The sequence below is a fragment of the Arachis ipaensis genome, chromosome B3, assembly GCF_059453495.1.
Source record: "Arachis ipaensis isolate K30076 ecotype BB chromosome B3, ASM5945349v1, whole genome shotgun sequence".
Taxonomy (NCBI): Eukaryota; Viridiplantae; Streptophyta; class Magnoliopsida; order Fabales; family Fabaceae; genus Arachis; species Arachis ipaensis.
The window spans coordinates 50,549,610-50,567,687 of record NC_142438.1 but is presented as its reverse complement, the minus strand read 5'-3'; the positions used below and the strand labels follow the sequence as shown (position 1 = coordinate 50,567,687).

General features: G+C 35.0%; 1 protein-coding gene and 1 pseudogene across 2 annotated transcripts; both read right to left on the bottom strand.

The window, feature by feature from the left end:
• Positions 1-3,887: 3,887 nt before the first annotated feature.
• LOC107630469 (protein FAR1-RELATED SEQUENCE 5-like) lies at positions 3,888-6,241 on the bottom strand (annotated as a pseudogene).
• Positions 6,242-10,489: 4,248 nt separating this feature from the next.
• LOC107630468 (tubulin-tyrosine ligase) lies at positions 10,490-17,707 on the bottom strand. 2 transcript variants are annotated; one of them, XM_016333604.3, is made up of 15 exons: positions 17,211-17,707; positions 16,662-16,907; positions 15,396-15,520; positions 15,086-15,302; positions 14,730-14,855; positions 14,341-14,597; positions 13,326-13,433; positions 12,865-13,006; positions 12,609-12,774; positions 12,159-12,316; positions 11,690-12,013; positions 11,485-11,559; positions 11,312-11,381; positions 11,050-11,207; positions 10,490-10,903 (listed from the first exon to the last, which is right to left on the bottom strand). In XM_016333604.3, exons 1-15 carry the CDS (start codon positions 17,502-17,504, stop codon positions 10,739-10,741), a joined length of 2,631 nt encoding a protein of 876 aa, XP_016189090.1. In that variant the 5' UTR covers positions 17,505-17,707; the 3' UTR covers positions 10,490-10,738. The 2 variants fall into 2 exon arrangements, with proteins under 2 accessions (XP_016189090.1, XP_088364453.1); XM_088508327.1 differs by having other exon boundaries at positions 16,662-16,898; positions 17,211-17,624.
• Positions 17,708-18,078: the final 371 nt, after the last annotated feature.

The window sequence follows — 18,078 nt, the reverse complement described above, 5'->3', positions numbered from 1 at the left end:
TCTGTGGCTAACGTGTTGGCTTTGTGTTAGAGAGGATTTGGTTCATATTCACGATACAACTGTAACTAGAGAAGATCTGTTCTGTCTCGTACCTGGAAAGCAAGTGTCTGAACTGGTAATAAAGCTGATGGCATTGAAGATAACATCAAATATCAGCATGTCCAAATTAAAAAATGTTTGGTCCCTTCCACCATCATTTGTAGTAAGTCAAAATCTTGATTTTCTGGATATTAACTAAGTAAAATAAATAACCATTGTGCTCAAACATTCCCAGGATGACATTACGTTACATATGGAAGATCATGACCTACTAGAAAAATATGCACATTATATGCCACCAACCCGTGACCTTCAATTTGTAAGTTTTCATTAATTATTGGAATATTTTTATTATAATAAAAAGTACTCAAACTTGGACTTATACATATTACATCGTATTTGTTATACAGATATATGTCCCAATCAAGGATAATGATCACTGGTATCTAATGGTAATGAGCATTCCTGACAAAATACTTTATCATTTAGACTCTCACTGTAAGGTTGAAGATGATGAACCACGCAAGCATCATATTAGAAATATAGTAAGTTCTCCTACTATAGAAACAAAGTTAATAATAACATTACCTCGAATAATAAAGCACACTATTCTTATTTCAGGGAGTGGCTCTTTCTGAGATAATATTTTCAGAAAAGTATGCAAAATGTGGTATACAAGAAATAGTGAGTTTTGAGGGTTGGGAAGTCCGTAAAGTAATAGGTATTCCTAGGTGCTCAAATAGGTAATTATTCAAATTGTTGGTTATTTAATTTAATATTATATATATACTGTTTTTGACTTCCTTATGTTGTTCTGCATGATACGTTTTCACACAGCAATGATTCAGCTGTATGGGTTATGCAGTGGATGGATTTACAACAGGAATTCACTCCTGTGGTCCCTCCAAAGGTAACTTTTAACATAGACAATTTTCATCTTTAATTACACTAATACATGTGTTAACGTTTGGTAAAATAAATTACAGCTGCATGAAGAAAGGAGTAGAATGTATTTAGCATTAGATTTCGTCACCGGAGATTGGAATAAGATACGGTCAGATGTTAACGAGAGGTTTCAGTTATGGTGGCTTATGATACACCCATAACATCTTTATTTAAATTGAAAAGAATTATTTATATCTTCTTCTTAGACTTACTAAAATAGACGAATTTATTTATTAGATATTTTTTATCACTCTTGTTGTGTACTACCTTTTCCTTCTCCTGTTAAGAACTTAAAAAAAAATTTGGAATACTTTAGCTATTTTTTTTCTTTTTTATATTTATCTCCCAGCATTAATTTTATTGAAAGCACCTTTAGACATGCACCGAATTCATTGGGCTTGTTCACTTGTTATAGGATTTGAGAATAATAAAAACTATTAGATAAATTTCTCTTATCAAAGTTGTTAACACTTTAATGAGTTGCATCGTAACACTGGTACTTGATTGTGTATTAAGAGAATGATGCAATTGCTTTCAAGTGCGCGGTTGTACTTATAATGCAAGAAGAATTAAATCTTTTTATAAAGAAATAAATATATTTTTAATTATTTTTTTATTTAACTTTTATAATCTTTATCTTGATAAATTTTATTTCTCTTAAAATTTTATTAATTTTTATTAATTATTTATTTATTTTTATTTATTTTTTATTTTTGTAATTTTTACCCAATGAAAAAAAAGACAAAAGATTGGAAAAGTAAAAAAATAAATAAATAAATAATAGAAATTACTATAATTTTATTTTGTTAATATAAAAATTATAAAAAGTAAATAAAAAATAATTAAAGATATATTTGTTTTTTATAAAAAAATTCAGTTCTTCTTTTTAAATATTATAAAGAGATTTAGTCCTTTTTAATAATTTTAATATTAAAAGTCTTTTTTAATAATTGAATCTTTCTAACGATCCTTTACAATAATTTTTCTTAACTTTTTTAATGTGAAATATAAAAATATTTTATTATTTTAGTGTTTTATATGGTTGTGATAGTAGCACAAAACATCATTGACGTTTTATAATAAAAAAATTAATTATAAAAAGCAAAACATCACTGACAATTTGTAACAACAAATATTATTTTATAAATGAAAGTAGCAATGTTTAACATATAGTTTGGTTTATTATAAAGAATTTCACACCTAATAATGCAATATAAAAAAGAAAAAATTCAGTATAATTCATCAAGTCCGAAAAAATAAAAAAGTGGTATAATTCATAAATAAATGTTATGAAACAACATTTTTCAAATTTATTTATGATTAGACTATTTTTGACAAAGGTTATTTATCATTTTAAAATTTCTTTTTAGAATTTGTTTTTGGTGGTTAACTCTATTTTGTTTAGTGTAAAGAATAAAAAATTGTTTTCAAAATTATTTGATGTCATAAAAAAATGGTCAAATAGATTAGAGGTGTCACATTTTTTATGAACTGATTTCATGCCATAAATATGTTTGGAAATTAGGGTGATGTTACTTATAATATTTGATGGATTGAGTTGATATTACAAATTTTTCGAGAATTAAACTGACATTATATATATTTTTGAGAAACTAAATACTTTAGATTATAATTTATTAATCTATGGAATAAACATAATTTCATTTTTTGACATAGATTTACAAAGGGAGCGTAAATCTTAATTAACAATGTAGCTAAAAAAATAATTAAACTTTTAAAAAAATGCAAACCTATACTAGCCAGTGACACCAGTGTTTGGTTCAGTTTTTTTTTTTTTAATTTATTTATCAAAGACAGAAGTTTACTCATTGAGAAGAAAATTAATAATCAAAGGTTTTTGGTTGAACTATTATTTTAAAGTTATATCAGTGTTGTTCACTTGTTTGATCCTAATTATACAATACCTTATGTCTCTTTTTGAAATGTTAAAATTGCATTAAGTTACTACCAAAACAAAAAATTACATGAAATCAATTAAAATACCCAAAAAAAAAAAAAAATATTACATCACTCTCCGAAATTACCCATTCAAGTCCCCCAGTTACCCATTCTAAGTTGGCTATCTTAAGAATCAGCAGTTGAAAAAAGGTAAATGTTCAAAAGGGTGAGCTCCCCTGTACTCCTGTTCTGCTAAGAGCAAAGAAAATAACAAATGAGAATAAGAATGTATAAACAAGTCTCAACTTAGATAATTGACAAGCATTATAGATTAATATTTTAAATACTATGACAAGCATTATAGATTAAACAATACTATGACAAGCGCAGAAGTGTAAAGTGAAAATCATATCATCAGAGATGAAAACATCCTAGCCTAGAAATAGTAAAAGCATATAATTTTCCTCAAGCATATGGTTCACCTTGGATCAACAGAAACAACAGTTACTTTTAAGTCATCATTTACTAGAAAACACAAAATCCAGCAGCAAATCAAGTTCCATTTATTTTGACAGATCATCGGAGATATGATCTCCACATATATCAACCAAGATACCTTTTTCTTTTTTCATTTCTATGATGGAATAAAAAAGCAAATGCTTCACATTTCTATGATGCCATAACAAGAGTACGAACCTCAACCTTTAGTTATAAACACGAACAACATCAACCATCGCAAAAGCTGAATTCGAATAAGATTAAATATAACAGAAATAAATTAAAAATTACACCAATCCCAAATCAACTAAAAATTAGAGGATACCAGAAAATTAAAGCATTAACCATACCTTATTACAGCACCTCATTGCTACTGTAGGAAGCACTCTCATCATATACCTATAATATCAGCAATATAATATCATTAGTACTAGCTAATAAGCAGCAAATAAAACTTTGTCATACCTCATTGGTAAAGATACTTACAAATGAGTCATCTTCAATGTTCATGTGGTCATCCGAGTCATTATCAAATGTGTCATTTCCAAGGCCTTCTGACTGTGAGATGCCACGACGAACACGACAAGTTGTTCGATTGTGGCCCTCCATGCCACAATGTCCACATCGATGTTTTCTTTTATTGGACTGTGAAGCCCCCCCTTTTGTCCTACATTTTCTTGGGTCCCTTGGCATGCTATGTCCGAGATCATTGGTTGCAAGCCCAGCTCCAGAAGCATCCACTTGCACACCATCTCTTACACTATCTGCATCATTGACCCCCCCCTTTTTGTGCAGCATCTTCCTCCTTAAATTGTTTCAACAAATTCATAGCCATTTCCCGTGTAAAGATAAATCTCTCGTTATCTCGGCAAGCAAAGTTGGCTAGTTGTCTAAACCAATCCATCAAACAACCGTACTGACTTAGCATCAAAGAATCCCAATGAAGCCCAACCGCATTTTGCAAACCCACTTTGGCAGTCTTGGTCCACCGAGGCAAGACTAATGACCTTGGCAACTCCTCTATATCTTCATGCACCAAGATGCAAACTACGTGTTCACAAGGTATGCCAAATGATTCCATTCTCATACATGAACAATTGAATTCCATCTCAATGTCACAACAGAATACACGCCACATCTCATTTGGCGTTTGGTCCAAACCGACAGAGTAAATCACATAAGAGCCAGTTTGCCTCATATTTATTACCTTCATTGATGCAGCCCGTACAAGGATTGGTTGGAACATATGAAATATTGATAGGGTGTAAACATTGGCAGCACTCCTCTCTAACTGTTGAAAACAGGTTTGCATAATGGGTCTCCCATTCACAGAGGCGAGGTCAGCCTGGACCTCTTTCCACCTTATATGGTCGACACAACGATTAAAGTGTTGAATGAACTCAACCAGATTGTACCTTGAGTTGACATACTTTGCAATGATCGAGTTTAATCCCTCGCACCGAGAAGTAGTCCGAAAACCAGCAAAAAACTTCCCTCTTATATGTGCAGTTGCCCATGAATGTCTCTTTTTATACATATCTAGGACCCAATTCTTGTTTTCGACACCAAATCTCTCAACCATTTCAAACCACTTTTGACGAAATACATCAATTTCATAGTCGCCTAGCATACACTTTTTAAACATGGATGTAAACTGGGGCTTGCCAATGTTACTTGTTGCGTTGCGAATCAGATGCCATGCACATAATCTATGATGTGCATTAGGAAACTCTTTCTCAATGGCGAACTTCATTGATAGATCACCATCCGTGATCACCGAAACAGGTGCTTTCCCATTCATTGCTACCTTCAGTTGTTGTAGCAACCACCTGTATGTGTCTTTTTCCTCATCGCAAATTAAAGCAGCAGCAAAGATAATTGTTTGATTGTGATGATTGACACCAGAAAATACCACCAGTGGACACATATATTTATTCCTCTTATAGGTAGCATCAAACGCCAGCACATCGCCAAATAATGAGTAGTCGGCCCTGCTGAGACCATCGCACCAGAATAAATTGCGCAAAGTACCATCGGTATCCATGTGATGATTAAAATAGAGAGAAGGGTCATTTGTTGCTTGATCTTCTAGATACTTCAAAGCTGCATATGCATCACCGGGTAATTGGCGCCTCTGCTTTGCTATTTTATTGTACATGTCCCTTTGCGTGAAAGAGAGATACTCGTAGCCACCTGCCTGATTTGCTAATGCCCGATATATCTGCCCAACACTAATCCCACCCTTTTTCATGTTAACCATGTGGCCAATATCAGCCTCGGACATGAATCTATGCCCAGGGAGCAATCCAGTCAACCGAGGATCCAGAAGCGGATGATTGTGTTCATCAGAAAAATAAGAAATAAACCAACGACCGCTAGGTGCATCTACACGAATCTCCATCATTGCACTGCAGCCACACCTTGTCTCGGGTGTAGGTTTTCTCTTAAGGTTTCCGATGCCGTAATTATTTGGCGGTCTAAATCCTTCACGATGACATACAAAATTCTTCAACTTAAGTGCGCCCGCACGACTCTTCCTAGTCCTGTTCTTCCGAGCACTAAAGCCTCTTGTCCTTGCATATCTATTGTAGAACTCAAATGCAATGTCGACATCAGAAAAGTGAAAATGACATACATCTTCATCCCTGATGTTCCAAAATTCAATCATCCCAATGTCTTCGAGTGAGTCAATGTTATACCCTTCATCGAAGCCGTGATAATCGAACATTGGTTCCACATTTGTGTCGTCCTCATCCATATAATCCACATCAACTTCCTCATGTTTTTCTTCCTCCTTCTCATACTGATCATATGATGTATGCTCGCTATTAACCCCTTCATGAGAAAATTCCTAACCCATAACTTCCTAAACACCAATACACAATTCAAAATGAAACTTAAGTTTGTAAATAAATTGCCAAACACCGAGTACCAGCCATCACAAATCACAATCTTTTAAAATTGAAATCAATCCAATAGTGTCAATCTTAGGAATCATGGAATTGGACACGAGTTTCATTTATTGTATTAAGGGAAAATGAAGAAGCGTGAATCCAAAATCTAATGGTGAAACTATAAGAAAAAAAACAGAAAGACAAGAACAATTGGCAATGCCAGCTATGCATGCGGTGGGTGCAAAGGACAACAAAATATTAAAGAGTATATATCCTCTATCTATAATCTATCTATATTTCTGATCCCATGTCACAAAATCCCCGCCGCTCGCGGCCACTGAAGAACACATCGTTTTCCCTTTGAGAACCCCGCAAAGTTTGCTTGGCTGCCACCTCAATCCATAGAAATAGATTGTTCGCAAGATTAGATATGCATATGCCATTCCTGCTGAAATAATGACTTGGAACAACATGACAACTAACTTGGACAAACCATGTTCAGTGGCACCATTAAATACAACAACAGTACAATCCTTATAATAATTAATAACTATTCATTATTTCAATCCTTTCATTCAAACTGTAAAATCTGCATATGTTTAAAGTTTTCAAACTTGTATCATGTCATTAAGATAGAAGGCCAGAGGACCATTTTGTGACACATGATTTTCTCTATAAGCATATGTATGGATTTAGATAGCTTGTTTGTAACTATACATTTTAAGAATACTGGGCCAAGTTGAATGAATAATATAAAACAATGGTGAGGTCAAATTTACATTAATCTACATATATGCTTACAAATTACAAGAACATAAGAAAAACACCTACTTGTAACATAGGATGGTATTGAAGTCACAAGATATGGAAGCTGTGATATGTTTAAGAACTAATAACCAGAGCAGAAATAAACTAGATATGTCACATATATGGTATACAATAAATCAAGTGCTACTTCATCCTAACCTTTTGATGTTATCAAATAGTGATATGCTAGAGTGAAGACTCAAAGAATCCAGATGAAGTATGATTGGCCCTGATTCATCACCTTTATCCGGGATACAAATAATGATCAAGCTCTAATTAAGACTGAATACATGAAACATTACAAGAAAAAAAAATCCAGAAATGAGAGAATAGACAAGAGAGATTAAAATATAACAATAAAAATGACCCTGCTGCCAATATAAAATTGAGCATAAAGTGCATTCATAGGAGCACAGAAAACATAACTATAAAAATTTACAGTTAAATAACCCATTCTTCATTTGTTTTTTCTTACCAATTTTTCTTCTCCCACTATTTCTTCTAATATGGAAAACTCATAAGGCAGAAGAGACTTAAAATATATCAAAGAAAAAAACTTTTTCGAAAATGGAATTAAGAGTTTGACAATTTTAAATAGCCATATATTACTTTCTTCTTCCTGTAACGAAAAATACCCATTCCCATTACAAACTTAACCAGACCTAACCTTGGACAAAGAAACCACAAACAAATTACTTGAACAGATGAAAAATCAGTACAAATTTTGAAAAATAATATTCATCATTTAGAAGGTATTAAAGGATAAAACATGCACGCACGCACACACACACTCACATCTTACACTAAAGTCTAAGCTGGGATAAAAGTAATAATATCAAAATTTAAAACACTCATGGAAGAGAAAGCTGTCGAAACTATTCCATTTGATTGACCAACAGATTCAATGTGGTTAGAATATGGGGGAATTTAGGACAACTTTCACAAACCAAAGAAATTTCAATTATAAGATAGCATTAACAGCTTTCACTAACCAATTACTAGAACGCGTGAACCAGAAAAAAGGGATAATAAACAAAAATTCAGTATCAGCATAGGAACTGAACAGGAAAGACATCAACATCTTGTCAAATGAGGAATGACTAGCATTTTTTTTAGGATAAGACATGAAAACAATGACATGCAGCCAAATAGGGTAATATAGTAACAAAAGCAATTTAAAATTTACCAATTGCCCCAATTTTGTGCTCCCGACAGATATCTATCAGATCTTTCATGGAATCACGCACACACACTCACATCTTACACTAAAGTCTAAGCTGGGATAAAAGTAATAATATCAAAATTTAAAACACTCATGGAAGAAAAAGCTGTCGAAACTATTCCATTTGATTGACCAACAGATTCAATGTGGTTAGAATATGGGGGAATTTAGGACAACTTTCACAAACCAAAGAAATTTCAATTATAAGATAGCATTAACAGTTTTCACTAACCAATTACTAGAACGCGTGAACCAGAAAAAAGGGATAATAAACAAAAATTCAGTATCAGCATAGGAACTGAACAGGAAAGACATCAACATCTTGTCAAATGAGGAATGACTAGCATTTTTTTTAGGATAAGACATGAAAACAATGACATGCAGCCAAATAGGGTAATATAGTAACAACAGCAATTTAAAATTTACCAATTGCCCCAATTTTGTGCTCCCGACAGATATCTATCAGATCTTTCATGGAATTGAGTATTGACAACCTCAGATATCTGTCACCCATCACAGGAGGCAAATGATGAGAAAGCTTGATTAGATAATAATAATAATAAACTTATAAAAAAACTCTATGTAGATTTATGAATTTTGGACCGTGTGGATTTTGGAATGCCAGGCCAACTGCAGAAGCAATGCAGGTCCCTGACACTTACGAAGTTGGCCTGGAATTCATTTGCAATTGCTTTTGTAAACAGGGTTTTGCCGCAGCCCGGAGGGCCAAAGAAAAGAACACCTTTGGAAGGCGACATGCCAAATTTCTCAAATTTCTCAGCATGTTCCACCGGGTATTGAATCGTCTATGAACAGTAAAATAAATCTCTTATATTAACAAATTGTTGAAAATATACCTAATATACAACACATTTAAGATTCGAAATATGAAATCAAGGTGCAGATTTAGGGCCTGATGAACCAGATGAACCAGATGAGCGATTTAGGGCCGCAGAAACCTCTTGTCTTATTGAGCGTGGGAGGCGTGGTGCGGCGGCCGAAGCAGGGCGAGGCGGAGGCAGGGTGCGTCGGCGGCGGAGGCGTGGCGCGTCGGCGGAAGTAGGTCGCGGAAATTTGCAGCAGAGGAAGGGTATGAGAATGGCAGGGATTGCAGTTGTCTGAAAACCCTAACTGCTTCTCTTCTCTGAAATGCCCCTGAATCTGAAATAAGAAAAAGAACGGGGATGGCAAAATTAGGATTTTTCAAGAACTCTAAGGAGGGTGGAGAGTGAGGGCAGAGTTAGGGAAGGAGAGAAAGGCTTCAACCTGGTTGATGCTCTCCAAAAATCAGTAATCTCTCAGTCTCTCGTACCAAAGAAGGGAAAGGGGTCAAAATTAAAAACTAATAATTTGAGGGGTCAAAATTTAATTAATAAATTTTTCAAAAAAAAAAAACGAGATACATTTTGTAATTATTTTACTGTAGGTTAATCATACTCCCACACAAAAGTGGGAGTAAGGAATCCTTGGCCAAAAAGATAATTTGAAAAAATTTGATCCAAAAGCATATAAGTATTTATTTGTAGGATATTCCACAAATAGTAAAGCATATAGAGTTTATCATCAAGATGCTAGAATAATTGAGGAATCCATACACACTACATTTTATGATACTAAATTGGTTCAAAGTATTTTAGAGGCATCGTTAAGAAACATCATAGATTCAAACTTAGCAACGTGCACTTTGGGGTCTCCAATCCCTTTATAGGGTGTCAATTAAAATTTTTTGACATTTCAAAATTCATTATTTCTTCGGAAATTCATTATTTCTTCGGAAAAGAGAATGGTCCTCCGCCTTTCCATTTTGTGAGGTGTTCTCCCTATCTTCATGTTTGATTCGGAGCGGTGTTCTTCATTAGGGTTGCCATCGTTGACATTTTTGCAGTCATCCTTCTCCTTATCATTACTTTGTTCGGCTGCCAAAAGCTCGGTGATTCTCTAAACCTTCGCCTGTAGGGAAGCATTCATGGCCAGCGCTATAGAGGTTCTAGAAACGGTTATTTTATTAGGTGAGGTTTTGAATATTTGAAAGTTGATTCCGAGATATGTCGTTGTGAGTCCGAGTTATTCGGATACAGAGCAGGAGTGCAATTTAAAAACACTTGTTGGCTAGACTTCCGTCGGTTACCTAGTGGGATTGTTTAAAAAAAGTCAAATTAATTTTCAAAGGAACGCACAACAATCCTCAACGAAACATTCGCTTGGATATCCTCATTGCGACTTGCGACCACCATACCTGACAATCCTTGATAACACAAACGCTTGGATGTTCTCGGTGCAACAACCACACCAGCTAACTACAACACACATGACAATCCTCGATGACACAAGCTCGTTGAAACCGTATTTTAGCTTGTGCAACAATCCTTGACTACACAAACACCGAAATCCAAGAAACTTTGACCCATGCGGCTATAATTAAAATCCTTCGTTCCTAATTATGCTTGCAATACAACTGGCTAACCTGTGAAATCTCATTCAAAAAGAGACAACTAAACACATTGTTGAAAAAATCACACCCCTTGGCAACACCTCCGTCTCCTACCACAATCTCCATGTCGAATTTGCATGCTCGAGTACAGTCCGGACAGTATGTCACCTGCATAAAAAGCAAAATACCATTATTTTACATGTAATTCCAGAATTCATGCGGGGGAATGCATCCTGAAGGAGCGTATGAACTATGAAATATGAAACTCCTTGCCTCCTTGGAATTTTATTTTACCATAGTTTTCAGTTACAAACCTCAAGTATCTTTGGTTGGAAATATCTGTCCAACATGACATCTACACCATAAATGGCCCTTGATTTTGTACTATGCATCTCTGGATGTAGAACAGCAGCTGACTCGAATACGGATAGAATCATGTTTCTTACTCGAGTATGTATATCTGACCATTTAACTGAAGGAAAAAAAGGGTACAGAGGTGTGTCAAAGAACTATTCATATTCAAACTTTAAAAAAGTTTGATCATTAAGTCCAGAATCTGGCAGTTTTCTCAATTACCTTGATGCTCTTCCTCAAATTCCCTCACAAAATCCTTAGTATTCTTGAAATTTATTCTTCCACGATAATTCTGAAATCCGTATAGCACGTAGTGAGAATGTTAAAACTTCTCGAGTAAAGGAGGGCAATGACTGAAGATCTAGTGACTGAAGAAAATAGCACTTAAGACATACCATAACGGTGAAGTGAGTTTCATACTCAAAAAAACTACTTCTGTCCAGAGAATATTTATTATTCGCTATCCTAACCTGAAACCACAAGATAAAATCCATTGCCATTAGAATCAGTGAGAGCAAATAAAACAGAGAGAAGTTGAAAACAAGTTCTTTAAATTCCATAGTACGTTTTAGTTGGAACCTAAAAAAAGCACTGACATACCCAGAAACAATCTGACAGGAATATCTCCAAAGGATTCATACTCCGGACCAATACAATGTAACGGAGATCAAACTTTTTCCCCTGGAACAAAGCAGGTTCTTCAATATACTTCTGGCAAATCTTTGGACCTGTTTCCATGAGCCGGATAATCGAAGGTAAATTATCAGTTACAGTTGTATCAATAGTTCGGGCCATGTTCCAAGGTTTTAAGATCCAAAGGTTGTCTAGTCCTTTTCTTTTGCGTACGTGATAGTCACCAATAAGTTGAGACAGATGTGTTTCAAGGTTATAAGTAGGCTGCAGCCATTGAGGAGATCCATGTGCCTGAGGCAAGTATCCCCACCCCAAAAAGAGAGAGGATTTATTATCAAGCAAAGATAAAGTAATTATGCATCCAAGGAAGCATAAGTATAGTACACATTCCAGAAAAATCTCATCAGAATCGCCACAAGGATTTAACTATTGTCACCTTCTGAATTGTCTCTGCCAAATGATGTTTCATTACAAGACATGCCTCAAATGGAAATTGGTTGATGTATTGATGATCTGTTATTCCTGTAGCTTTCTTCATCTCTTCATCTACCTGCTCACTTGTCCATATTATATCCGCATCTTTTGGTTCCTTTGCTGTAGGCCAAAACATAAGAGAAAGTGAGGTCCAGTTCCACAAAGCATATTTACATGAGTGAAACCATTGAATCAAACTGAGGTGAACCTTTTCAAAACCAAAAGTCAGCATTCTCCTTTAATAGAGGAAAGGTTCAAGTCAAGTAACACAAGAAAATTTCAATTTAGACTCCATGCGAAATATATTCAGTACTTGTACGATTATCTATTAATTAGTTATTAATTTTTTTGACAAATAATTAGTTATTAATTATGAACTAAGAACAGAATTAAGTACAGGCATTAAACTTACTGATTACAAAATCAGGATGTGTCAAGTTTTCCTCCACATGCGGTATATCTGTGTAGACACGTAAAGCACGCCCATCATGATGACGAATGCTTCTAGTCTCAGAAGACTGCACCTTGGGTAATGTTAACTTTCTGGATTGCAATTTCTGATTGTGCTTCTCATACTCCTGAAAGTGTGAAATTGATTAGCTTCAAACCACTGATAGATTTTTTACCATAAATAAAATCATAATCTATTTTAGCAATAGAAGAAATACTTGGACAAAATAGTTCTCTGGTGTGTGGAACCAGGCAGTAAGTCTGGCAGAACGTTGTCTATCCTCCCCAATACCAAGTAGAAAATCACGAGTGCATTCATCACCTTTTATAACGTTCTGTGTTGGCCACAGAATAGAAAAGCTGGGCAAATGGTAAAGTTACAACTTGTATAATGACAACTTTTAACCTATTACAAACTACAAGTAGTTCATAAAAAAGGAGGATAATAGCATTTTCATATATAGAAATCTCTTACATGAGATATACTAGTAATGAAATCAGAACACATAAATGACTGAGTGAACAAGAACTGGGGAGATGAACTTTTATCATGAAATTTCAATAAAAAGATGCTATACACTATATAAAGTATAATTATATAGTAAGCCATCATAGAACATCAAAATAATGGCTTCTACACTAAATCACAAATTTGAAATTGAAAAATATCAAGGCTAACCTCACAGCTGATGCCAAAGTACCATCAGGCATGAAAAGAAAAGGTGCCACTCTGAAATTTGGTTCATCACTATGCCGCAAAGCCGAACCCAGTTCATCCATCACATACCTAAGAAGGACTCAAAACAAGGGTCAGTAATTTTAGGCTGCGTTTGTTTCCTGAGACTGGGGAGACTGGGGGATTGGGACTGAGTGTTGTGTTTGGTGATCAAAGACTGGAACTAAAATTTCAGTCCCGAGACACAAAATTTTAGTCCCTTTGGTAGCGTTTGGTGGAGAGACAGAGACGGAAAGACTGAAATTGAGAGACAGAGACTAAGAGACAGAGATTAAAATAAATATCAGTATTCTATTTGGTACAAAGTGGGAGACAGAAATTGAAACAAGAATGAAACTCTAATTTAATTTGCACAAAGGGTAAAATTGGAATTAATTAATTGAAATGAGAGTATTTTAGGTATAAAATGTTATTAAAATTTCAGTCTCCATCTCTAAAAATTTTAGTCCCCTGTGTCCCTACTTTTTGGAGGTATTGAAATACTGAAATTTTGGAGATAAAGACAGAAAATTTAGTATCAGTCTCTAAACCAACAAACATGATACTGAGTCTCAGTCTCCCAGTCTCTGTCTCAGTACCTCAACAAACGCTACCTTTAGTACCTCCAGAAAATGGGAACACATGGGATTAAAATTTCTAGAGATAAGGACTGAAACTTTAATAACATTTATTTCCAAAAATACTCTCATCTAACTTTTCCAATTCCAAATCTACTTTTCAATCCCCATATTTATTTTAAACCAAATATAATATTAAGACATAACTCAGTCTTGTACATTTTACACCAAACACAATACAGAGACTTAATTTAGTTTCTGTCTCTCAGTCTCAGTCTCTCTTCCAAACATAATTTGTGTATCATTGGGAGAGTGAACTAAGCATTCATTATTCAAGAAACACTAAATCCAACCATTTGAATGGCAAAATATTGACATATGAATCAAAACATAGGTCGTACCAAACAGAAGTCTCATCTAATTTTTCTTCATTAGCAAGTCTATATGTCATTAGATATTGCCACATTGCATTTACAATACGATCAGCAAGAGGGTCATCAGCAGTCCACTCCGGAAGACGAGGAAGAAGCACTGAATCTATAACATGCTTTCCAGTTTCCCATATTTTTGATGCACTGATGCCATTTAGCTGGGAAATGTTAGGAAGTGATTCCAGGATTTCAATGGCACTTCCTCCAAGTGGACCAGGAATATCCACCTAAAAATTGATCAAATTCCAAAAGGCCAAAACATCGGTGACCATAATATGGCAATAAAGATAGATTAAAGCATATAAAAAAGGAAGCTTGAGGATTAAAAAGGAAAAGGTGATAGCATAAATGTAAAGTACCTCCAAAGAACACAATGAAGGGAATGTCCTTAGTAGATCTAATAAGCCACCAATTGAGTTTAGCTCCAATGGATTTCCACGAATATTCAGGCATGAAAGAGATGGCAAACAATTGGGTGTAAATGCCTAACCAAAAAGGCAAAACCATAACATAATTTTAAGTCAGATGAAGTTCACAAAAGGACTTCTGGAATAATGATTATGTATGACATGCATGTTGACTTTTATTGATTTTATTTTGTTTACCATATTTTAGTGACACGTTCAAGTCTTCTACTAGCCCTTTTGAGAAATAACGGGAAGATATTTTAAAAAATTATAGAATATATAAAAAAGAAGCATAAGAACAGCCTAACCTTGTTGATTAAATTGTGAATATTTCTATTTGAAAGATCAAGAGTTGACACACTCTGCAATGGAGTACTAGCCTGATCAACATTTCCTGGGTTATCCTTTTCATATATCCCTGCACAGAACCCCAATGCCCATTCCCCAAAATTGCTTGTGAAAGTTGAATTATAAATTTCCAGTTCTGGCAACTCCTTAAGAAGTGCATCCGCAAGTTCACTATCACTGAGAAAAGCAAAGTAATTTATTTCTCTTTAGAAATAAACATGAAAAGGTGTATGCAGTTAGAAGCAATGTTTACAATATACAAAAACTTACCCTTTTTCTAGAACCGGGTTATTGTTCAGCCAGAGTCCTTTAAGTTGTTTAAATTTGCTAACTTCCTGAACAATTGTTTCCACTCTATTGAGCTTGTTTCCAAGCAGGCTAAGGGCCACTAAATCCTGAAAAACAAAAGGGGGAGGTAGTGCATGAGTATTCAAATTCCAAAATGAAAACACAGATTGATTTTACTTTGAAAAACAAATCTGATAAAAGCCAAAACAATGAGCTGAAAAACAGAATAACTCGACAATGCAATAAATCGAACGATCAATACATGATACTAAACACTGCATGATGCATGCCATAGGCCACATTGAGTCTTTAACTAACCGTCTTTATTCACTTTTCTTGGCCACATTTCTACTCTATCATTTTTACATATCTGCAATATAAATTATCTATTATCAATGAATCCATGAAATAATAAACAATATAACCTTTTTGGTATCTAATTTTCCTTCAACAACAAATCAAGTCTTATCCCACTCAGTAGGTTATCCAATTTTCTTTTCAGCATAAATTTATTGACAGACAAAAATTAAGTTCTCATCCCACACCCTTACAAAATGCGGTGAAGACTTGGGAGTTATATGTGTACCTTTTCTTATGTTAGTGGTAACTACTTGAGAAATTTTCAACACACACCAATGCTCTTTTATCATAGATTACGAAATACTTGAATTAAAACGTGCACAAATAACAAATGAAATTTCAAAAATTATAAAAGTTAATTGATTTATTTTTATTATTTTAAAATTAAAAACTTATAAAAAAATGTTCCAAATTAATTACTATGACTTTCTGAGATTTTAATAGTTTAAAAGGTGGTGACTTAACAAATAGAGAGAGAGAGAACAAACAACAAAACAAAACAATTTCTTTTGTTGTGTTCTTGTTCCTACCTGGAAGCCTAAAGCTCCTTAAAGAATAACTAGTCCTTATAAAGAAGTTTGCCACATTCCTACTCAAATAATACTTATAAATATATGCTTAAGCCAACCAAGTATGATTCCTCACATAAACGCATGTAGATTAGAGGACCAAGTTGCGCATACAGTGCTTATTTCAATTCGTAACATTTACAGTATGCTTCATTTGTTCCCTCCAAATTGAGTGCTTCTCTATTCCAGAATTCAGAAACAAACATAACCAATATAACATTCCTAAATTGCTTAGCAAGCATCACTATGTACTACGTCTTCATCACACAATCATTCCATGAAAACTAAACACATGGAAAGAATGATTAAAAATACGCACCGGAAATCTAGTTGGTAATTCGAGAGACAAGAGCACCTCATCATTTATGTCAAGCCCCTCAAGCTCCAACCACCTCAACTTACCATCACTTTTCTCTTTTGCTTCTCGAACCTCACTCTCCAGAACCTCCGTAACACTGCCACGTGTATCACTCAAAGCTCCATCATCTTCTCCCTCTGCATTCAAATTAATATCCACACACATCAACGCCCCCATCCTCTCCGCCAATCCCGGAACCTCATGCAGCTCCACACAAAACAGAACAAAAAAGTTAAATTAAAATAAAAAGCAAAATAAACTAAAATCAAGAAATAACAGTTACAATGTCAATAAGGCTATTTTTTCTAGTCTAAAATTATTAATATTTGATTATAATATAGTTTCAACAGCTTACCAATCATCATAAGCATTTCATTGCTAAAAGCTTAAAACACCTGTGTTTTTTTTCATGTGTTACCGAAACATGCTCCAAGCATAAATTATAAAGTTTACAGAGAGAGAAAGAAACCCTAGAGAGAGAGAGAGAGAGAGAGAGAGATTTCGAAGTACCTGCTTGTAAGCATCGGTGAGTCTGAAGGTCCAAGCATGGTCGACGAGGAAGACGTCGGAGTGCTTTGCCATGGACTCCGCGGTGAGGACGAGGAGCCTCTGGCGGCCTTCCTCGCATGGCTCGATCTGGAAGTAGTTACCGCCGTCGAAGCACTCGGCGGAGAGCTTCTGGAAGAGGCGGCGGTGGAGGGACTCCGGCAAGCCCGAAGCAGCGAGGAGTATGGCGTGTACTTTTGCGAACTCCTCGTAGGTCTCTATTCTCTTGGTGGCGTTGGCTGCAGCAATTGTTACCATGGTCCTCTGCTCTCGCTGTTTTCCACTTTTCCTGTTTATGGCTGCAGTGCTGCACTATTCACTCCAGAATGCTTTGCACTTAGCAGAGACACAGTGAACTGAAATTAACGAAAGGAGAGTGTTGGGCCTGAAGTCGGATGGGATTTATATGAGTTTTGGAGAAGACATTGGGCCTACGTACCCAATTTATTTTTGGAGTTAGACTTTTTTTTTTTGGTATTATGACGGGGCCGAAGCCCAATAATTACAAAGCAGAAACTACAGTAACAGTTCGGGAAAAGGATATCCCTCTACAATCGTTAGTAAGAATTGGTCTTAATTTAGTCGGGGGTTGATCTATGAAAAGAAAGCCAGGATTAATTTTAAAACTCTCATTGGCAAGCCAGTCCGCTCCTTGGTTTGCTTCTCGATAGATATGCTTGATTTAGACTTTTCTGTACCAACACCCCATCCAAAAAAAAACCCTAAGCCCAACACACTACCAAGAAAAGCTACCTACATTTCATAGTTATCAAAACCGAACCGGTAATCGAACCGGTCAAGTTACTGAGTCACTAAGTCACTGGTTCAATCG

Excerpts from the sequence above, each read along its gene's own strand:
- LOC107630468 (XM_016333604.3), bottom strand. The coding sequence starts at position 17,504 with ATGGTAACAATTGCTGCAGCCAACGCCACCAAGAGAATAGAGACCTAC. Across the intron at positions 15,303-15,395 it reads AACCCGGTTCTAGAAAAAGG|TGATAGTGAACTTGCGGATG; the intron begins GTAAGTTTTTGT and ends TGCTTTTCTCAG. Across the intron at positions 11,208-11,311 it reads ATTTGAGGAAGAGCATCAAG|TTAAATGGTCAGATATACAT; the intron begins GTAATTGAGAAA and ends TTTTTCCTTCAG.